Source organism: Podarcis muralis, chromosome 9 (genome assembly GCF_964188315.1).
Source record: "Podarcis muralis chromosome 9, rPodMur119.hap1.1, whole genome shotgun sequence".
Classification (NCBI taxonomy): domain Eukaryota; kingdom Metazoa; phylum Chordata; class Lepidosauria; order Squamata; family Lacertidae; genus Podarcis; species Podarcis muralis.
Genome location: NC_135663.1, coordinates 51,733,665 through 51,756,793, shown reverse-complemented (window position 1 = coordinate 51,756,793; position 23,129 = coordinate 51,733,665). Strand labels below are relative to the sequence as shown.

The 23,129-nt window shown below is 44.8% G+C and overlaps 1 protein-coding gene across 1 annotated transcript; it reads right to left on the bottom strand.

The window, feature by feature from the left end:
* Positions 1-1,839: 1,839 nt before the first annotated feature.
* On the bottom strand, positions 1,840-20,037 carry LOC114604215 (cytochrome P450 4V2-like). Its single transcript, XM_028744129.2, has 11 exons — positions 19,743-20,037; positions 15,827-15,939; positions 13,380-13,465; positions 12,681-12,871; positions 11,564-11,633; positions 10,907-11,033; positions 10,508-10,699; positions 9,160-9,262; positions 7,834-7,968; positions 7,544-7,723; positions 1,840-2,376 (listed from the first exon to the last, which is right to left on the bottom strand). Exons 1-11 carry the CDS (start codon positions 19,951-19,953, stop codon positions 2,204-2,206), a joined length of 1,581 nt encoding a protein of 526 aa, XP_028599962.2. The 5' UTR covers positions 19,954-20,037; the 3' UTR covers positions 1,840-2,203.
* Positions 20,038-23,129: the final 3,092 nt, after the last annotated feature.

The window sequence follows — 23,129 nt, the reverse complement described above, 5'->3', positions numbered from 1 at the left end:
TGCCATTAATTTGATTCTGAATTGATTTTAGAATGTATTGCAATTAATAGATTGTGATTTTATGTAAACTGTGTTACTTTTACTGTTGTTAGTCGCTCTGAGCCCGGCTTTGGCTGGGGGGGGGGAATATTTAAAAATATTTATTTATTTATTTATTCTTGTTGTTGTTGTTGTTATTTAAGAAGCTTATTGTGGTGAAATCCATGAAGGTGTCTTTGTACATAACCTAGATTCATATCTATTCCAGAGTCTTAATACGGCACATTTAATGAAGCGATTTTTGAGATCCACATTAAGTTTATCATACCACAAATACCCATGCCAATCAAACGTTAAATCATGTCCTCCCAGTTCCAAGTGTGTTTTATTTTTCAGTGCCACCCAATACTTTATCCACACTAAGCAACAAGCGGCAAAACACAAATTCAAGCCAGGTATGCCCAATCCTCCCCTATCCTTTGCATCTTGCAATACAGTCCTACCTTGGTTGACCAATGCTTTATGACTCAAATGTTTTGGCTCCCAAACTTTCTGCAGCCAATCGGAAGCTGTGCCTTGGTTTCCAAACATTTTGGAAGTCAAACGGACTTCCGGAACAGATTCCGTTTGACTTCCAAGGTACCACTGTACTTTAATTTTAACCCGTGGTTTCTTCCTCTGCCATAAAAACAAATAAAAACTTTTTGCTATTGTTTAAATGATAAATCATTAGTCAAAATTTTGAAATAAAAACCTCATTCTAGGCAAAACATTCATCTTTATCACTGAGATTCTACTCAATGACAATTTTATCAGCTCCCATCTTGACCTGTCTTTTTTTATTTCAGTCCATGTCTTAACATAATTATTTTGAAACAACATGCAAGTCATATTTGTCATAGTAATACCCAAATATTTTACTCCACCCCCAATTTGAAACCCTTTCTTCTTCATCAAAACCTTCTGATCTTCTGTTGACATGTTCCTTGTCAATATTTTCATTTTCTGGTGAGTAACCTAAAAGCCTGCTAACATACCAAATTCATTTAGCTGAACCATAAGAATTTTCATTCCGTCGCAGATTTTCCAAAACTAACATGACATCTGAAGACATCTGAAGGCAGCCTTGTTTAGGGAAGTTTTTATTGTTTTATTGTGCTTTTAATTCTGTTGGGAGCCACCCAGAGTGGCTGGGGAAGCCCAGCCAGATGGGCGGGGTATAAATATATTATCAGTATTATTAATATTATTACATGAAGTCATCATTATAAGTTTCTTTTCTTATCTTTACTCCCATAATTCTCATCTTATCTAATGTCTCTAAGCAAGACTTCCAAGACCAGGATGAAAAGTAGCAAGGGAAATGGACACCCTTGCCTTGTCCCCTTCTGTGTCTCAAAGGGTTTTTATCAGGTCCCTATTAACATTTATCTAGACTATCAATTTTACCCATTTAATAAAGTTATCTCCAAAGTTCATATCTTGCAATAGTCTAAACAAAACAAAAATACCCATTTCAAAGGCTTTCTCTGCATCCAAACATACCAAAACAGATTGCCTCTCGTTATGAAAATTCAGATATTCCAAAATATCAAACACATTTCTGGCATTATCTTTTAGGCAGAAATCCACATTGATTATGATGATTGAGAACCTGTAAAACCGTTCTTAATATTTTGGACAAAATTAATAACTTATAATCACTGTTCAATAAATAAATAAGTTGATAGTTTTTCACTAATGTCAAATCTTGAGCTTCTTTAGTTAAATGTTTCTGTGAAGCCTTTGAGTACTAGGTGGTCCTAATCCCATCTTGGTCCATGATAGCCAATAAGAAAAGATTGCTCTGGTGCTCAGGTGTAATTTCATTCATACTTTTTATTATAGTCATACATCCTTAAAATACTTCAGTATCTGTATTTCCCTACTTATGTGCATAAATAATGAATAAAGGAGTTTTAAAGACAAATTGCTCATTTTCTTTAGGATAAGAAAAATCAGCTAGTGCAACCTAGGTCAATGCCTAAGAATTACAAAGTCATTTGGAATATCCCATCAACTGAACAAGCATCAGTTTCTGCATTGCAGTTGCTGACTTTTTTAAAGGCAACAGCACAACTTTGGTTAACAAAAAGAAGTCCTAGTAGGGTTGGGCAGTCTGAAATGTCCTGCTGTGAAAATCAAGTGTTTCTTCTCAAGTAGTCCAAATGCAGTGTTTCTTATTTTAAGAGCCAGAAGACGATCTCCTTTTCAACTGAATCCAGATGCCTTTATTAGGACGAAGAATCAGTTCTCCTACAGGGCAGAGTTGATCACGTTGCTGCGTACTTTTAACACAAAAGCGCCGTAGAATGGTGGCTAAAATAGCCTTTTCTTCCATCTGTGCAAAGCGCTGACCTGCAGAGGGGTTGGAAAGCAATGACAAGATACAATTAGCCAGAGAAATACAGTGGTACCTCAGGTTACAGCCGCTTCAGGTTACAGACTCCACTAACCCAGAAATAGTACCTCGGGTTAAGAACTTTGCTTCAGGATGAGAACAGAAAATGTGCAGCGGCGGCACAGTGGCAACAGGAAGCCCCATTAGCTAAAGTGGTGTCTCAGGTTAAGAACAGTTTCAGGTTAAGAACAGACCTCCGGAACGAATTAAGTTCTTAACCTGAGGTACCACTGTAATACTGTACATATTTAATATTATTCAGTATGAGCCATGTGACACTGAGGTCAGATTCTCAGGTTCATAAAAAATAATTGAACCCTTTTCTATACTTATACAGATGGTAACGGATTTACAGCCACTGGCAGGAGTGACTGAAAAACTGGAAGGGGTGGATTAATAGTGTAGAAATAACCTTTAGATCCAGGTACAACTGTGCTATGCATTGGAAAGTGAAGACAAGATAGAGTTAACTAGAGCAATAATGTGTATTTATTATGATGTTTTAGCACATTTTTAATATTCTGTTGAAAGCCACCCAGGGTGGGTGGGGTATAAATAATAATAATAATATTATTATTATTATTATTATTATTGCCACATGACACTGAGGTCGGGCTGTCAAATTAATTTAAGAATTATTAAACACTATTCTATAATTAGGGACGCGGGTGGCACTGTGGGTAAAAGCCTCAGCGCCTAGGGCTTGCCGATCGAAAGGTCGGCGGTTCGAATCCCCGCGGCGGGGTGCTCTCCCGCTGCTCGGTCCCAGCGCCTGCCAACCCAGCAGTTCGAAAGCACCCCCGGGTGCAAGTAGATAAATAGGGACCGCTTACTGGCGGGAAGGTAAACAGCGTTCCGTGTGCTGCGCTGGCTCGCCAGAGCAGCTTTGTCACGCTGGCCACGTGACCCGGAAGTGTCTCCGGACAGCGCTGGCCCCCGGCCTCTTAAGTGAGATGGGCGCACAACCCTAGAGTCTGTCAAGACTGGCCCGTATGGGCAGGGGTACCTTTACCTTTTACCTTTTAATTCTATAATTATTCAGATGTTTACTCAAAATTACCAAGAAGGTAGTGGGGGGGAGGGGATGTATATAAAGCCACTGGAAGGAGTGTGTGAAATGCTTGAAGAGGTTTAGCATCATAAAATCATAGAAATGTAGAGTTGGAAGGGACCCTGACGGTCATCGAGTCCAACCCCCTGCAATGCAGGGATGTCAACTAAAGCATCCATGACAGAAGGCCATCCAATCTCTGCTAAAAAACAAAACTCCAAGGAAGAAGTTTCCACTCCCTCTTGTGGGGAGTCTGTTCCACTGCCAAACAGCTCTTACTGTTCTTCCTTATGGATAGACATAATCTCCATTCATATAACTTAAACTCAGGTGCATTCACTTCTGTCACTTACTGTTCTCAAGAGTGGTTTAACAATCTGTCGCTCTGCCTAGGGAACTTGGAACTATAGCTCTCTGATGGAAATAGAGGTTTCGTAACAACTCTTAGACCCCTTAAGAAAGTACAGCTCCCAGGATTCTTTGGGAGAAGCCATCACCATTTAAGATGGTGTAATATTGCTTTAGATGTGCAGTGTTGCTGGGGCTTTAGTAGATTGCATAATCTTTCAGCTTTGCTGTTGGATAATCATCCCCTTTAGACAGCTTCTGCTACTGACTCGTTGTTGTTGTTTAGTCATTGTGCTGGTCCCGGGGGAAAGGTTACTGGTATCGTAGTCAAAGTTCAGTCCTGGGTCACTAGCCTGGTAATAGTCCACAAGGTGCGAGGCGAGATCCGAAACAGGGAGCCGGGCGGGGAACAGGAACACTGGAGGAACAGGACTGGATGCTGGCCGAAACCGCTCTTCAATAACAACGTTGCTCCCGCAACCTGGGACTGGGCTGACTGGCCTTTATCTTCTCTAAGGCCAGGGGTGGTCCCGGCCCCCAGGAGCCCCGCCTCTCCTGGCCTTAAGGCGAGCACTCCTCCTGGGAGAAACCAGTTCCCTTCGCCTCTCTGCTCTAAGCCTCTGCAGTTCAGGAGAGGCCGAAGGGTTACTGGGTCCCGGGGGAGGCTCACCTGTAGACACTGAGTCCTCAAGCACCTCTGGGGCCAGAATGGATTCACCTGGTGCCTGCTCCTGAGGATCTGGCACAGGTGCAGGCTCCTCAGAATCTAGGCCTTGCCCCAGTTCAGCCGGCCCTGGAGGCAGGGACCCCTGTGCCGGCTGGGATTCCTCCGGTTCGCTCTCAGAATCGGAATCCCAGGCCATCACAGTCATTTAGTCATGTCCGACTCTTCGTGACCCCATGGACCAGAGCATGCCAGGCACTCCTGTCTTCCACTGCCTCTTGCAGTTTGGTCAAATTCATGCCCTCTTTTCCTTTCTAGAGCAATGGAGAAGGTGGAAGGCCTCACTGGGCAATAGCAGGACCACAGCTGGTCAAAGAGCACCGATTTGCCATCCTCTAGCACTGTCTGCCTGAGGCAATTACCTCAGGTTGCCTAAAGCTAGGGCCAGTCCTGACAACAACAATACATTTGTAGGCCTTGCTCTAAGTATAGTGGTACCTCGGGTTAAGAACTTAATTCGTTCTGGGGGGCCGCTAGGGGCGCCTTGAAAGATGGCGGATATTAACATCTATCCAGCCTGCACGAGGTAATTAGAGGCTGATTATGGGGAGTAAATCAGTCTCCCTAACATCTTTCCAGGGGGGATAGATGCAGTTATCACCCGCGGTTGCCGTAAATCACCCCCGAGTTCGGAAGAAGGAGGGGGTGAGGCACTGGGTGTAAACCCTCGGCGGATCTCGGAACTCCTCCGAAGCTACTTTCAGGAGCGAAATTAGTTGCTTTACTTAAAAGGAAAAATTTGGTGAAAGATAATGCACATGCTTCAAGAGAGGCAGGAGGTTTTTAGCTGCTAACAATTTTACCACCAAAATGAAGAAGACTGAGATGGAAGATTAATCAAAGCACTACAGACAAGCTGGTATGTGGATTGCAGTGCAACGGAACTTAAAGGGGGAGGGGAATGACTTTTTATCTTTTTTTCCTCTATGTGATTACTAATAACCCTCCCTCTGAGAGGATCCGTCACAGCAACTAATTGGCAAATGGGACTGAATATGAACTGTGTGGGAATGATATAAATTTCCTGTAAAGGATTTGGAAAGAAGGGCTCTCTCTGTGACGCAGTTAAAATGGAAACTGGATACAAGACCTGTGTTGCAGGAGGTTTTGGTCTTGGGGGAGGGCGAGCCGAAGATTTATTTCTTTCGATGAGATTGTGAACTGGAAGGGGCGGCCCTCCTGGAAAAAGGCTAATTTACGATGCAACAGGTCGGGAAAGCTAAAGAGCGAGCTTTAGACTGTATTTCATCTGAACGACAAGATGGCAAGTGCTTGCTCGAGCGGAAATGCCTGGATTATTGGGATCTACGAGAGAGCAGTATAAAGTCCACACAGAAATACAAATAAGACTGTATTTTTTTCAACCCACTTGCGGAGTAATTTGGAGGCGAAGGAAAAGGAAAATGTGTAACGACAAGGATTGAGAAGAGGAGACTGAAAATATCATTCTTAACATGAAGGCAGCAGAAAACAGTTGAGGATTGGACTCCTGCCGATCGAGAAGCATGGGTACCCCCCACAAAAAGAATTTATAATTTGGCAAATAATTGGATTATATATGTATTGTTACAATTTGGACTAATTGGTTTGATATGTTTAATTTGGTAATATGAAACTTAAAAAAAAATATTTTAAAAAAAAGAACTTAATTCGTTCTGGAGGTCCGTTCTTAACCTGAAACTGTTCTTAACCTGAGGTACAGTGGTGCCCCGCAAGACGAAATTAATTCGTTCCGCAATTTTTGTCGTCTAGCGAATTTTTCGTCTTGCGAAGCACGAAATCCCATAGGAATGCATTGAAAATCAATTAATGCGTTCCTATGGTCAAAAAAAGTCCAAACAAAGCCAAATTTGGTACAACAACAGTTTATTAACTGCTCTTTAAAGTCACACATACTGTAAAGAGCAGTTCAAAAATTGAAGGGAAAATAAATTAACTTTATAAACATGACAGAAAAACATTTAAAAATCACAAAAATTCCCCAAAAAACCCCACAAGCTCCCAGATTCCTGCAGAAACCTCTCCAACTGTTCCCCCAGCCAGCCAGCACTCAGAAATTCAAACTCAGAAAAATTTTCAAAAAAAAACAACCATGCCTAGTGGTCACAGAAAATCATAAAAATTCCAAAAAAAACCCCACAAGCCCCCAGATTTCTGCAGAAACCTCCCCAACAGTTCCCCTAGCCAGCCAGCACTCAGAAATTCAAACTCAGAAAAAAAAATTGAAAAAAAACAACCATGCCTAGTGGTCACAAAAAATCATAAAAATTCCAAAAAAAAAACCCACATGGTCCCAGATTTCTGCAGAAACCTCCCCAACTGTTCCCCTAGCCAGCCAGCACTCAGAAATTCAAACTCAGAAAAATTTTCAAAAAAAAAACAACCTGGCCCAGTGGTCACAGAAAATCATAAAAATTCCCAAAAAAGGCCCACAAGCCCCCAGATTATCGCAAACCCCTCCCCAACACCAAGTCCTTGAATTCCAAACACCCCAACCCAAAATCCAACCCCCCCAAAAAAAGTTTTAAAAGCTTAACTTACCAAATGGCTGCAAAAGAAGTTTTGGAAAAACTTCAAAAATCACCAAAGTCTTTAAAAACCTCAAAAAAGGCTACTATGTACACTGCGTTCTATGAGTTGCTCCTCGAAGTCAAGTCGCAACTGTATTAATGGTGTTAAGAAAAGGGAAACAAACTTGCAAGACGTTTTCGTCTTGCGAAGCAAGCCCATAGGGAAATTCGTCTTGCGAGGCAAATCGCGGACAAAAAAACCTTTCGTCTAGCGAGTTTTTTGTCTTGCGAGGCATTCGTCTTGCGGGGCACTACTGTACTACTTCCGGGTTAGCGGAGTCTGTAACCTGAAGCGTCTGTAACGTGAAGCGTCTGTAACCTGAGGTACCACTGTACTATGACAAAAATCTCCCTTTGAAAGATCAGTAATGGAAGCATACTGTGCTCTGGAGTTCTGAAGAGATAGAGATTTTCTTTATTCTCATACATACCAATACAATTCCTGGGCCCAGCAGAGAAAGGTACATATGCATATGGGTGCCTCCCAGCTGTGTTCTCAGGGAAAAATCGCTCAGGTCTGAATTCCTCAGGGTCTGGGAAGACATCAGGGTCTCTATGCAGTGCATAGGGCACAATTATGACATCAACCCCTTTTGGTGCCTTAAACCCTCCTGCCAAAGAAGAAGAGATATTTGTTAGTCTCTTCTTCCAGAACCACCCCCAATAGTACTAAGCTTATAGCCACAGTGCATCAAAGCATTAACCAACCTGAATTACTTACTTATATAACATTCCTCACTCAGTGTACGGGCAAAAAATGGAACGGAAGGAAAGAGGCGAAGAGCTTCTTTAATAACACAATCCAGATACCGTAGTTGCTTCAAATCGTCCATGGTAACATAACGATCGGAGTCCCCTGAGAATAAACATGTGTTATTCTGACACCTATTTTAATTTATGGTGGAGCAGGAGGCATTGTGGGGTCTAACCCACTAACCGCCATAAATCATTTCTGTGCTTATGCTTAGAACCAGCTCATCAGGGCTTCCTTTTTGCTGGCCTGAGGTCTGACCACACTAGAGCTGCAAAGACCACAGCACAAAAAAGCATGAGGTCTGGCTCCTGACTCCAGAATAGCTTTTTTGTCAGCAAGAAGGCATTGCTAGCCTCTGTGGCCACTAGGGGACAGCACTTCCAAGCGTTCATAACTCTCCTTAGCCAGCAAAATAAAAACCCTATTTTTGTTTTAAGCTACAATTATTTCCTAGGTGGTCCCTTTTAAGAGAGTTAAAGCAGTGCAGCATCATTGTCTAGTGAAGTGACAGGATGCAATGCCTCAAAGATTGAACCTGCAGAATGTTATCTGGGAGCCTTTGATGTGCAGGCCAAGACAGTGCAGCCAATACCTAAAAAGTGTAATGTTTGGAGCTGGAGTGGACATGGGCCTAAGCACTGGACCTTCTGGCTGAGGGTAAAGGGAAGTGGAGTTCTAGGAAAGTCTGCAGGACCATAGTTTCCCGACATGATTTGGAACAGGGATGGGGAACTGGATCCAACCAGGGGGCCAGACCCTTAATCTTCTCACCACCTCACCACTGGTCTATTTGTGTGGTGCTGCCCACCTTTCAGAATTCACAAGGGCTTGCTGTAACCTGCAATCAACTGCAATGGCAGTTAAAAGAATCCCCTTTGAGGTCTACTTGCAAATGTGCTTTGGATCCAAACCACCTTTGCAACCAGACTTTTTTCCTCAGCAGACATTGTTGTTCAGCTGACGGCCACCGATGGAGAAACCCCTTGCATGCTTGGGAACGCCTTAGGACAGTTAATCCCAGTGGTCATTCACCCTTTAAGATGCCAATTGTCCTCTTGTAACCACATCCACCTCTGCTCCAGTCTCAAAGTCACAAAGGACATCAGGTGTGGGGCAGGTGGGTGTGGTTTGGTGAAAACAGCTTCATGGGCCAAACTGGGATCTGTACTTGTGGCCCAGAAGTTCCCCATCTCTGTGTTAGAGGAATTATGCGACATTTATGAGCATTTACTTAGATAAACACCTGTATACCACATTTGCCCAGGTTCCCACCCAGAGGAAAGGAAAACTCACCAAAAATTTCATCCAGTTCACAGTGAACTTTTCTTTGGACTTCTGGATCACACCCAAGCAAGTAAATGCACCAATTCATGGCAGCAGCGGTAGTATCATGACCCTTGGAAGAAAGAATTAAATGTCTAATGTTTTATCACACACACAAAAAGAAATCTCAGCTGCTGGCCCTTTTCAGGACCTGAACAAAATATTTCAAATCCTGTAGCACCCACAACCTTTGGTTTTGCACAAATCTAAACTTCTAAGGCACCAGCCACATACACAAGAATGAATATTTCAAAAATTTATGTGTATAGGCAATAGCAGATGCCAGGGATTCTTCCAGCTCTGGTCACTACGCAAGTGCCAAAGGCAGACTGACACTCCTAAGTCATTCCCATATCTGAAAAGGTCTTCTCAGAATGTTTGATATGCCTATCTAGATATGTTTTATTGTGTTTTTATTTTTTTGTTGGGAGCCGCCTAGAATGGCTGGGGCAACCCAGTCAGATTGGCTAATACAACAACAACAACAACAACAACAACAACAACAACACATACACTGCAACTTTGCTTCTGGGTGTCACCTAATTTTATTTATATCCTGTCCTTCCACTTAAAAAATTAGTCCTCAACATAGCTAACACTCAGAAAACAATCAGAACACATAAAATAATTAAAAGCCAGAAAACAAAACAAAGCCCAGAAGCAGCATAGCAGAGCCTCCTCTGTCATGGCCCCAAAACTCTCTCTCTGCAGAGGTACATCAGATGGTTCCATGTGAGGTAGCCACTGAAGATGCACCTCTTGCCTTGGACATTCAGCTGATGAGCTATTATCATTAGGACTCCCCTACATTCCAACTGGTATACATATAAACTGGTTTGTTTATATGTATCTATTGTGTTGCATGGGATGGGGTTGGTTTATTTGCTGTAATGTGCTGTATTATCCCTTTTTAGATATAAACTGCCCTGGGACTTTACAGTGAAGGGTGGGTGTAGGAGGAGATGAAGAAGTCAACCAGCCATACCAAAATCAACAGAAAGTCCTCTGTACAAAATAGTCAAAGAGGCATGAACAAGTACTGTGTCCAGTTCTGGGCACCACAGTTCAAGAAGGACACTGACAAACTGGAACGTGTCTAGAGGAGGGCAACCAAAATGGTCAAAGGCCTGGAAACGATGCCTTATGAGGAACGGCTAAGGGAGCTGGGCATGTTTAGCCTGGAGAAGAGGAGGTTAAGGGGTGATATGATAGCCATGTTCAAATATATAAAAGGATGTCATATTGAGGAGGGGAAAAGGTTGTTTTCTGCTGCTCCAGAAGAGTTCTGCAACCTAAACCAGCACTGGGCATTCTATACCTCAAACATGAATGTATCCACTTCCTCTCGGATGTCCAGGTAGTTCAACTTCTTCCCATCGTCATCGGTGGCATTCAGAAGCATATCGAGAAAAGCTCTCCTGACTTTGCGCTTGCTTTGATCACCGTTGCTGACAGCATTGCTTTTATGTCGCTCCTGGTTTTTTAATTCACGAGCTTTTTCTGCAATAACCTTAGATAGCCAAACAAAAAAGCTGTTTATTTTTCAGGTTGCATAATCCAATGTGTGCACTCCCTGCAATGCCAAATAATGCGACGGTTGTCCCCTGAAATAAGTGATGCGCTGGGTCAGTGCACTGTTAAACTGCGACAGATGGATGAATGAATGAAGGGAATCAAACAAACTACAGGCAATAGTAAGGAAAATTTAGCAGCTTACATTATCAGTAAAGGTGTGAAGTATCTTTAGGCTCCTGTAATGTTCTCTCCCTTCTTGGAACATGAGGTATAGAAGGTTAGGCCAGAGCCAGGGAGACTTCTGTCTGCGGTGAATCAGATCGCTCATCCTAGGGTAACAAGCAACAATGCTGGATATATTTCTAGGAAAGTACCATAAAGTGCATGAAAGAGCCCAAATTTTTGCTAGTAGGCTGAGCAAATCAGAGTGACATGTAGAGATGCAGAGAAAAGTGATTCACATGTAAAACAGAGCCCCGTTTGGGACATACAGCCACAGCAGTGCCCTGCTCCTCCACTGCAAAGATGCAGTGTGAATGCAGCTTCTATGTGAGCATTCAACCCACATAGAGGCCCTAAATTGTGCTATTCAGCTCCAATGAGGGGCAGGGAGGAAGATCACACAAAGCAGGCCTTTGGAAATTTATCGTGCAGAAGGCTATCTGCATGGTAGAGGAAAAAGACTTTTTCTCCGTGTAGCCCCCAGTAAAAGTTTTTATGGATTAAGGCTCTGCTGCAGAGATGGGGAACCTGTGGCCCTCCTGATGCTGTTCGACTCCAGCTACCAGCATCTCTGATTTCCGACAGGCCACTGGTTCACCATCCCTGCTTCTGGAAAGGAGATCACATTGACACCTACCTGTAGACAGCTCGGACATACTCGGAATCCTTATTGTGTTGTGCTCCTATGTTCTTGCCCATAGCCGTTTCTAGGAACAGGAGAGAAAGAACTCAATCAAAGAATCATGCTCCTACAAACCAAGAACAGGACATAAAAGGGAGACCTTACTTCGAGTCACACACTGGCCCATCGAGCTCAATGCTGTCTACACTGACTTCCCAGGTTTCAGAGAGAAGTATTTCCTAGACTCATCTGGGGATGCCAGGATATGAACCCAAGGTGCCCTCCATGCAAAGCACTGAACCATATGGTCAAATTGTAGTACTATTGTACTAATACCACACCTGTGGTCATTGTCTCCTGGGATTCCCTTTTGGTCCCATAGTATGTGTTCTTGTGTCCCAGTCCTGACCTGCATTCGGACTGACTACAAATCAACAGTGATTCAATTTGATTACAATTTGACAATGAACTATTTCCCTTCTCTATCAGTGTAGATCAGAGGTTTCCAACCTTTTTGAGTCCACGGCTCCCTTGACCAACTACATTCTTTCTGTGGCACCCCTGTGGGGTTCAGGAGCCCAGTTATGTGATCCCTTGCTTGCAGAGCTGGCAGCCTCTCACGCTTTTTCAAACACCCTCCCTTGTGGAATGTTCCCTCAGCCTTCTCTCTCCTCTCCTGCAGCTGCCGCCCCTGGTCTCTGAGCTGCCCCCCACCCCATTCCAAAGAGAGGTGCCTTCTCACACTGCCCCACAGGGGCCTGGGAAGTATCCCTGGGCAGCCCCAGAGGCACCATTTGCCTGGGGAACTTGTAGCCAGGGCTGCTGTAACCAACAGCCACACAAGCCTTTGGGAGGCAGAGACGTGAGAGGGCATCAGAGGGGAAGAAAAGATGGACGGAGGCCAGTGTTGCCTGCAGTACCCCTGACCATCATTCAAGGCACCCCGGGGTGCCATGGCACACAGGTTCAAAACCACTGGTGTTCTCCACTGTGGATCACTGAATCTGCATTTAAATGAATAACAAGCTATTAACACTGGAAAACAACACTTCTGCTCAATTCTTCCAGAAAATGAGCAGGAATGTTTAAACCTCATTTATTGCAACACTTTGACAGCAACCACAGCACTTACCACAGATTACATCAAGGGCACACAATGTGATGTAGAAAAAGCAATTAAACGGCTCCTTGTCCACATGCGTCTCAAGCTTCTGAACAAGGATATTGGCTTGTTCATTCATCACTTCAAGGAAATCTTCTAAAATGGTGAAATGGAAGGTGGGCGTTAACATTTTCCTTCGGGACCGCCATTTGCCCCCAGTGCTGCAAAACAGAAACTTAAATATTATTTTTCTCTACACAAACAAGTCTCAAAATGCACACAAGTCTCAAAATGCATTGATGCCTTCAAGCAGGAGCTGGAACAAAACACTGCAGCACGCAGTGCTTCAGTTCACTCTATTCCTCCTTGCCCCCAGCTGGCCATCCTCCCCACCCCAAAAAAACATTTTGTTAAAATGAGTTAGCATAGTTACTAAACAGGAGGAAAATGGAGCAGGACTGCAGCCGAAGCCCCGTCTCCAAAATCCATATTCAGCACAGCATCTGAAAGGGGCCTCCCATCTGCAGTGAATACCTTTGTGCACGAGGAGGAGCCCTTTTCACATATTCAATAGGGCATGAGGAGGTGGACACGTGGAGTTGGAACTAGAATGTGTTGAGGAGGACTAACAGCTCAACCAGTATTGGACACACCAGCTACACTGTGTTCCAAGGGGTGCGACAAAGGGGTACACTGCGCACCCATGTTCCAGGGGTGTATTTTCCTTACCTCGTTAGAAGCCCTGTGCCCAGCCAAGGATGCAGAAACTTGTAAGGATCGGATTTTGTAATATGCTTAGAGCTACTCAATACAACCTGCCGACAGAAGAGATTAAGAAACGTAAATTCTTGACTTTGCCCTCCAATGCTATCTGTTCGATGCTGCCTTCGCTATCTAAAATATATTCTAGTTGAGTTCAAAGTGACGGCTGTTGATTTAGCAGTCTTAGCAGCTCCTTTGCTTTCTCTCTAGATTCCAGAGCTTGATTATGCTCTGATGGTGTGGTAGGTCCTGACATCAGATTGGTAATGAAGTATTTAAGATCCTTCTTAACTTCACACTTTAAACCTGTCGCTGGACAGATAAAATCCTTCTAGAATGGGCTGTTGTCTTACACCACCCATAAAACACTCTTAGCAGCTTCTAGAATTCTGATCTTCCTCTCAGGAAATCAAAACCAGGCTGCCCTGCCTAGTTTAATCCCACTGTTCAACCGTATCTGCCCACAGACAATCCTTTTGTCCAGCATAAGTGGTAGAAACCTTACACCCAGTCATTCCTTGAATCTGGCAGGTGGAATTCTTTTTAATCCCTTTAGCAGCTGCCATTGTCAAAATCCTGCCAAGGAAAAAACCCTCCACCTCCACATGTAAAAAAAATACATCCAAACAGATATAATGGAAAATGCCTATCACTATAATAGGATTGACTTAAAACAACAACAACTGAACAAAGATAACAGCACTCTGCTGATGTTTTCAGACTAGTGGATCATTAACAGAATATCTGCATTAAAAACAATCCTCGCGCTGACAGTACAAAATGAAGTTCAAGGCTTTGTACAGCTCAAGCTTTACATAAGCAATTTATCTCACTCCTGTTCTTGGGTTGCAGAAGTGCTTCCAATTTAGCAGGATCCAAGACTGGATCCAGCAACACTGATTATATTTATTAAGAATTAAGTCCTAGCAGCTTCCACAGGACTTACTCCCAGGTAAGAATGCAGAGGACTGGCGCCTTTAATATGCAATTGCATCTGAGTCTTTTCAGAAGTAAGTTCCAAAAGGTCCATTCAAGCTTTCTCCCAGGTAAGTGTGCATAGGACAGCGGATGAACCTAAACAGATACCCACTACTGAGCAAGCTCCATTAGAAACAATGGAACTTATTTCCAAGTAAAAGATGGAGAGGTATATAAAGCACCTGGTAGAATGGCAATGCTATGGCTGTTGGGTTACGTTTATCTTCATGGGGACATGCTGAGCAAACCCGCCTTGGAAGACGAACAGAGTTTTTAGGTTATCTTCTCCAATGAAAGGCAGCTGACTGAGTTCTCATTCAGACTGCTTTATGAAGGGGGTGGTTTATTTCAAAGGTGCAGCAGCATTCCTCTTTTTTTACAGGAGGTATTCAAGGGTAAGAGGGACATGGGTGGCGCTGTGGGTTAAACCACAGAGCCTAGGACTTGCCGATCAGAAGGTTGGCAGTTTGAATCCCCACGACAGGGTGAGCTCCCGTTGCTTGGTCCCTGCTCCTGCCAACCTAGCAGTTCGAAAGCACATCAAAGTGCAAGTAGATAAATAGGTACCAGATGGGAAGGTAAACGCCGTTTCCATGCACTTCTGGTTCGCCAGAAGCAGCTTAGTCATGCTGGCCACATGACCCGGAAGCTGCACGCCGGCTCCCTCTGCCAATAAAGCAAGATGAGCGCCACAACCCCAGAGTCGTCCGTGACTGGACCTAATGGTGGGGGGTCCCTTTACCTTTACCTTTATTCAAGGGTAAGCAGCACTGTCACCTCTTTGTCGTTGCTGTTAAAAAGTGTGACACTTACTATTTTTTTCTAGAATAAAAGCACCGTGCAGTAGGATCACATATTGTGATCCACATCCTGTCCCAATGATGGAATTAGGACTGGGAGGGCTACCTCCCATCCACACCAAACAATTTTTTCTAAGCCTGATTGCAGTGTGGAAGGCAATTTTCAGAGAGGTGCAGCAGCTGTGGAGGAAAGAGTTAACGCTCCCCATGCATCCTTCCCCTACCCTTTTGGGGGGGGGGTGAAATTACACCTTAGGAAAACAAACCTTCGGGGGGGGGGGGGAGCGAATCGGGGACTAAGGGAAACTTGTTTTCCTAAGTCCAATTGCCCCATGGGGAGAAGAGGGGCAAAGAGAGAGAGAGAGAGAGAGAGAGAGAGAGAGAGAGAGAGAATATGCAAATTAACAAGAGAGTAGAAGGATGGAGTGAGAAGCGTATGCGAGAATAGAGGACGGATGACCAAGGTACATGCTTGTGCAATGCGTGTTTCCACTTTGGCCCTATTCACCATCCGCTTCGGCCCCACCCACCACAGGCATGCATGCACCCCTTGGCAGATTATTCCCAAGGGAATGTGGCCTTTGGTGGGTAAGAGTTCTTCAAACCTGTAGTAAAGACTAAGAATGAGAGACTCACCTCTACGGTTTCTGGATGATATAAGATAATAAAGGGCAGTGGTCCTACCCAGAGCTGTAGTAGTGGGGTATTCCATAACAACGCAGTGTAATCGATCAACTGTTTAAAGAAAGCTGGGTTGGGAGGAAGGAAATGCATCAGGTATGAAAATAAGAAATTCAATATCCCACCTCTATGCTACTTGTTCTCATGAGAATAGCACCTACTCTAAGCAAAGATCAACAGCCACACAGCAGGAGGCCCCTCTTCCTAAATTCAGATTGCAAGAGACAAGGGACACATTCCAACCTCCCACTTTCACATCAAGTTTAAATTCATGTAGCACACTCAATCAGTTCTGGTAAACATCAGAAAGTATAAGAGCACATTTACATTTGCTTACAACTCATCTTAACCATATAAATAACCCCTCTTCATGGGTGATTCCATATAAAGAGGCTCCCCATTGTTAGTGGGTAGTGGGCCCCACTCTGGCACGCACAGCACATAAAATAATCCACATTTGATCATTGTGACTATGTAATTGGAGAAAGGGACCCAGAAGCAACAGCAAATCAGGTGGCTCAAGAAGTAATAGATCTGTCCTGAATAGAACAGACACCCTTAGTCCTTTAAAATGACGTGAGTGCAATAGATGAGGCAGGAGATGTTGTAGCCCAGCAAAGAGGTCCTGTCATATATTCTTCTAATGAAAGTCTGTATAACTGGCCAGCTGATCCAGCCATGATAGAGAAGATACATCTGCACCTCTGCAAATACAGTCCCCATCCTATAATGGAGTAATAACCATGCTTGTAAACGATTTTGCTAAAGGTGATTCAGTTGAAACAGAGGCTGAAACCCCTTCATTGTGTGGTGTTTTACATGATCAATGTTTTCTGTTTATGCAAGCAGCAGATAATTTATTTCACAGAATGTGGGTGTTGCAAAACAAAGTTTCAGGCCCAAATGCAACAGCTGGCACTCTGGTTGGGTAAGTGGAGAGGGGGATTTTGACTGGTGGACCATCAAGACTGGGCCCAGTGAGTTCTCTTCAGATTCAGCAACCAAACAATTAAATGACATTTTCCTAGGCTGGAAAAATAATTCATACATTGTGGCAAATGTGACAAAAGAATGCCACATTTTGTATACAGAGAAGAACAGCAGCAGCTCACATTTCTAAGTTTGGTAGTTGTCAAAAAAAATATGTCTACTACGGTAGGCAGAATATTCAGCATTGCAGAATTGCTCAGGAGGCAAAGAATGTAGAAAAGAACACCTTTTTTGAGAGTTGGATAATAATACTTCTAAAAAATTCTAACCATACCAATTTACTCAATTCCCAAGATAGATACTTAAAGTATTTGATTTCCTGCTCTTAATGTAGCTACTTTATGTAACATGCTCTTAACACACTTTGTTTGGAAACACTTTGATTCACCTAGGAGATTTCATGTAACTATTTTGGAAACTGCAGTGCTTACTTTTAAGTAAAACAGCATTCAGTTGAACTTGCTCCTAAGCCCTTTGCAGGTTCTATGTTTGAAGAAGGGATCTCAACATGAATAGGGGGCTTGAAGCTATATACATATCAGCTCCCTTTCCCAATGCCCCTTTCTATGCACCAGCCTTGTCCACAACATCCCTGACCTTCTCAAATAATAATAATAATAATAAAAAGACTTCAGGCATGCAGGTTCTTAACCATAGGGAACATTTTAAATGCATTCAACTCACTGTACTGAGAATGTCCTTTAAGACATATCCACTCAATTCAGGAAAACCAAGGCGCAAGAATGTTGAGGTACAGTAAATGAGACCAAAACATAAGAGGGGAAGTTGAATGCAGCAGCCCCATTTTCATTGGGGCCAGAACACAGGGGGATGTTGATGATACTTTCTCTCTCTCCTGGCATCTGTCTGTCTTGGGAGACAATGGAACTGTGCACCTTCGGGGGTAAAGTCAAACCGTTGGAGAATTACAGCACCTGCTGTGGTTGTAGAGAACAATACAGGAGGGACATGTTTTATTGCAGGCAAGATAGATGAAGGCATCTGGTTTTGCTGCTACAGGTGCACCATGGCATTTCTCCTCTCTGCGCTCCTCCCAGCAGTCATTCCTCCTCTGGTCACTGCTGTGGATGCATGACCTGACTGCCTGTCTCCAGACATTGCAATCATCTACAAGAGATCCCCACACGATGGGGTTGATGCTGCCAGTCTTCACGTCACGTTTGTAGACATCTTTGTAACACAGATTTGGTCTGCCAATGGGCTGGGTGCCTGTAGAGCACATTCTTGGGAGTCCTGCCATCTTCCATTCTGTGGACATGACCAAGTCGACAGAGACAGGAGTGCAAACATGCTGGGAACGTCGGCTTGGGAGAGCACATATTTCTTTGAGATGCTGTCCTGCCATGTGACTCCCAAAATATTCCTGATGCAGCGCATGTGGAAGGCATTGAGGCATCACTCCTGGCAGCTGTAAGCTGCCGACAACTCCCTTCCATAAAGCAGTGTGCTCAACAGGCAAGCCTGGTAGACCTTCATATTGGTCTTAGACATTAGTATCACATTCTCCAGTAACCTTTGGGAGAGGTGTGCCGTTGACATAGCTGCCTTGCCAGTATGCTTGTCCAGCTCAGTGTCAATGGAGAGGTTGCTTGTTATGGTGGAACCAAGGCAGACAAAATCACCTACCACTTCAGGCATGTGGTGTGGAGTGCTGGTGATGTTCTGAACCAGGATGGTGAGGCCAAACTCCATGCACTTTCTTCTCCTGTTGCAATTCTCTGTTCAAGAACAATGCCTGAGAGGCCTCTAAGAAAGCTGCGTTCCAATACACAGTTAAGAGACAGCCAGTGCCCTAGGTTAGTTCTCACTGGGGCTGGTGGGGCAGAAGGCGGGGAGCCCAACTGTAGTTGGTAAAGGTAAAGAGACCCCTGACCATTAGGTCCAGTCGTGACCAACTCTGGGGTTGCGGTGCTCATCTCGCTTTATTGGCCAAGGGAGCTGGCGTAGAGCTTCCGGGTCATGTGGCCTGCATGACTAAGCCGCTTCTGGCAAACCAGAGCAGCGCACAGAAACACCATTTACCTTCCCGCCTATTTATCTACTTGCACTTTGACGTGCTTTCGAACTGCTAGGTTGGCAGGAACAGGGACTGAGCAACAGGAGCTCACCCCGTCACGGGGATTCGAACCGCTGACCTTCTGATCGGCAAGTCCTAGGCTCTGTGGTTTAACCCACAGTGCCACCCGCGTCCCTAACTGTAGTTGGAGTCAGAGTCAATGACAAGCAGAGGAAACTCCCTCTACTTTTCCCCTTATCCTCATCCTCCCTGCCTAGTTTTGGAAGAGCAGCCCAGAGACTTATGAAGATACCCCCAATAAATTATTAGGGGGGGGGGGGCACACACACACACACACAAGTTGGTGGGCATTGCAATTCGAATGATGTGTGCATGCCTTATCTTTTGATCAACTATGTAAGTCTGGGCTTACCTGGGCCCTCCTAATATTTTATTCAAGTTGGCACCCCTGTTCACAAGTGCAGCGTGGAATACAAGAGAAAAGTTTAAAGAATATTAAAGTAAAAACCAGCCTTTTCCGGGAAAGCATAAACTCACACATTTGCAGTAAAAAGATGGATGGCTGCATCTCAGCCACATCTCAAACAAGAACATGACTGTGCGGCATCTCACCTTACTGAAATTAAGAGATACAAGGACAGATACAGTGCCTGTATCTTTTCTGTGCCTATCCTAGGAAGCGCCGCTCCCTTGTGTATTGTTCGCCGCTTTTAGTATACAAGTTACGATCGACAGACGCTTCTTTCCAAACCTTGAGAAACCAGGCTACTTTCGTTTTCCCCCTCGGAAAACTCTTGCCAAGCTTTGCAGCCGCTCCCCCCCCCCCCCCCCGCTGGCCTTTACCTTCCCCACCGCGTTCAAAGAGCAGCGCGTTGCCCAGCAGCGGGTACCAGGGACTGATCCCCGGGATGGGCTTCAGCTCCTTGTATTTCCAGTAATGGTCGAGCAGCAAGCGGGCGACCCAGACGGCCAGCGGCGTGGCGAGCGCGGCGAGCAGGGCAAGCGCCCAGGAGAAGAGCCGCTCGCCCTCCGGAGCCATTGCCCAAAAGCCCATCGTCGCCGAGCGCGGACGGCGTCGCTCTGATCCGGGAAGCGGAACGTTTTGCTGAGAAAAGAAGCCCCGGGGCGAGAGGAGGAGGCGGAGCCGGCGAGGGGCAGGACTGCGAGAGGGGAGAAGGAGGTCACGGGAGGGAGAAGCGGGGCGGGATGGCCTCCGCCTCTAGTCAAAGAGGGCAGGCGGGGGCGGGGAGGAAGAGAGTCACGGGGGTGGAGAAGGGTTGCCACCTTGGGGCTCGGTAGCCAAGCGAAAAGGCGAGCAAGAGGCGACCTGGGGGGAGGTCTGAAGTCACGCCAGGCCTGGGGAAATGGAGAGAGAGAGAAGTTTTACTTCCTCTTTTATATAACACTAGAACTCGTGGACATCCAAGGAAGCTGCATGTTGGGAGGATTTAGGACCAGAGAAGGAAAACATTTCCTCACACATCATCATCATCATCATCATATTTATTTATATCCCGCCCTCCCCAGCCAAAGCCGGACTCAGGGTGGCTAACAAAAATAAAATAATACAACATTCTAAAATTATTTCATTATTAAATTAATTCAAATCAAATTAATGGCAACCATTGGGCTAGAGTTCTGTGAAGATTGCCAAAGGAGGGAGCCAGGCTGTGCCCTGGCTAAACAAAACATATAACTGGACAGAACTTGACCTTTATGAAAGAAAACGTGGCAAGGTTGTTATGATCATAGTTAAGAAATCTCATCTGTTCAAAGGTTTCATGGGGCTCAAAACACTGCAGTGTAGCTTAGAAATATCTACATATGTAAACAGTTGGGACAGAATGTAACCTTTGCCCTAGATCCAAAAAGCCAGCAGAGTGTGCCCAGTTCCAGGAACTCTTGGATACATCCATGCTTCTGAACCCATTCAGTCCTTCTCTCTCCCTCTTCATGTATTAAAAGTTACATTGGGTAGCCATAAGATGGTATTATCCCCATTTTCAGCTGCTGTGTGTTATGGGTGCTGTGGCACCAACTAGGACAGCGCAGGAGTGGAATGCGTGGTCAGAAGAGGAAGATGACTCCAAGGTGGGGAGCGGAGGCAGACTGGGTAGTGTCTCAGATGAGGAACCCATCCCAGCACTCCCAGGCTTCTCAGAGAGGAAGGGAGAACCAGCAGTGCCCATTGCCACACCACCTCCAAGCCTACCATTCCTATGGTAGCTGAGGAGCTGACCAACCAATGGGTTGGGCTAGCTGGGTCAAAAGTGGGGAGACAGTCTGGGGGTTGGATTAGAGTCCTGCTCAGTGTCAGCAACTCTTGTTTACACACATCATGCTCTGGAATCCATTTAATGGATTGTTTGTGATCTTTATCTCAGTTTCTCAACAATTAAGATTGAAATAAAAATACTGACCAACCTGCATTACAGTGAAAGGATGAGTATTAATTATACTCTGCACAATGTCTTGTTGATTGGCTACTGCCACACCTTTATCCAAAGCAGGGGTGGGCCTTAGGTGGAGAAACAGGAATTACGGCATGACTTCCTGCTCCTTACCAACTTCCACTGTTGCCATGGCACCACTCTGCCACCATCCCTGGAATGCCCTGGCTCTTGCCAAATTGCATGCATTTCTTCTTGTCTTGTCTGCCCATGGGAAGATGAATAGAAACACTGTGTGCAAGAATGCCCCAGATCTCACTGATATTGGCAAGAGCCAGGGGATTCCTTAAGGTGTCCCTACTCATCTTCTCTGTCCACCCTTGGTGAGAGGGTAGAATACTCTGCAAGGCAGCGGAAGCAGGGGGGGAGGCACCGCCTCTTGTGCTTCCACTACTTGAGACAGATGCTTCACCCCACCCCATTGGCGGGCCGGTTCTTCCCTGAACACCCAAACTTTGGCAATCCCTGTGTTAGAAGTGGATGCACTGGAAACACCCAGGGAAGAAACCAGAGCGAGCAAGCAAAGTTTGCCAAATCACTATCAGTGACCTGTAAAAGCCAGTGAGTTACATAGTAAATATTGACATTATGCAGCCCAACAGCTGGAGATGTCAGGGTGTAGGTCAGTTTGCTTTATCTGCATGAGAAAGAGTAGACAGAGAAAGAAACCTATAAGCTTATTGGATGGCCCTTCTTCTGCTGACTTCTGCTGAATGCAACCTGTTGAGGTTTCATCAACTTTTCATTAGTTAAATGCTTTCTTCCAGCTAAAATGTTTTAGATCCATGTTGGATTCCTTGACCCGCTAAGGTGTGTTTTTGTACACTGCATATATGAAGGAGGATCTTGAGAAATTCCACTAGGACTTGACTGCTTGCACCTAGATCAGTCTAAGTGTCTGGTTCACTTTCTGGGTACTACTGTGCAACCACACAACGACCTCTTAATCACCATCTCATACTGGAAAACAGTGTGCACAACTCCACAGCTCCAGCAACCACCCATAACTCACAACAGAATGGCTAAGTCCTATGATGCAGTTGCATTTGCCCTTATTCTTTGGACAGGAGCCTCACACCTAAACTATTTGTTGTATGCGTTCTTCAAACCAGCCAGTGAAGTAATGAAATAATAATAATAATAATAATAATAATAATAATAATTTATTATTTATACCCCGCCCATCTGGCTGGGCCTCCCCAGCCACTCTGGGCGGCTTCCACAAAAACCAAAAATACAATAAAATCACACGTTAAAAACTTCCCTGAACAGGGCTGCCTTAAGATGTCTTCTGAATGTCAGGTAGTTGTTTATCGCTTTGACATCTGCTGGAAGGGCGTTCCACAGGGCGGGCGCCACTACCGAAAAGGCCCTCTGCCTGGTTCCCTGTAGCTTTGCTTCTCGCAATGAGGGAACTGCCAGAAGGCCCTCGGCGCTGGACCTCAGCGTCCGGGCAGAATGATGGGGGTGGAGACGCTCCTTCAGGTATACTGGACCGACGCCGTTTAGGGCTTTAAAGGTCAGTTGAAAGAGATCAACAAAGCCAAACTGATAGGTGCAGCTGACTACAGACTGATACCCACACACAGCCTAGCACAGCCTGCCCCAACCTTGTTGTTTTGAACCACAACTCCCATTAACCCCACCCAACGTGCCCAACATTGGGTCAGAAATAATGGGAGTCATAATCCAAAATATTTGGAGGTCACAAGGTTATATATCGTTAATCCTAGACAAGTATACACCCTGGCATGGGACTCAGGTGATAAATTTGTCCTCA

What these genes read in the sequence shown, in the direction of transcription:
- LOC114604215 (XM_028744129.2), bottom strand. Translation starts at nt 19,953, where the DNA reads ATGGGCTTTTGGGCAATGGCTCCGGAGGGCGAGCGGCTCTTCTCCTGG. An exon ending in ATCATCCAGAAACCGTAGAG is followed by an intron (nt 13,466 to 15,826) that starts GTGAGTCTCTCA and finishes TTCTGTCGGCAG; the next exon opens with GTTGTATTGAGTAGCTCTAA. An exon ending in GAGTGAGGAATGTTATATAA is followed by an intron (nt 7,724 to 7,833) that starts GTAAGTAATTCA and finishes CTTCTTTGGCAG; the next exon opens with GAGGGTTTAAGGCACCAAAA.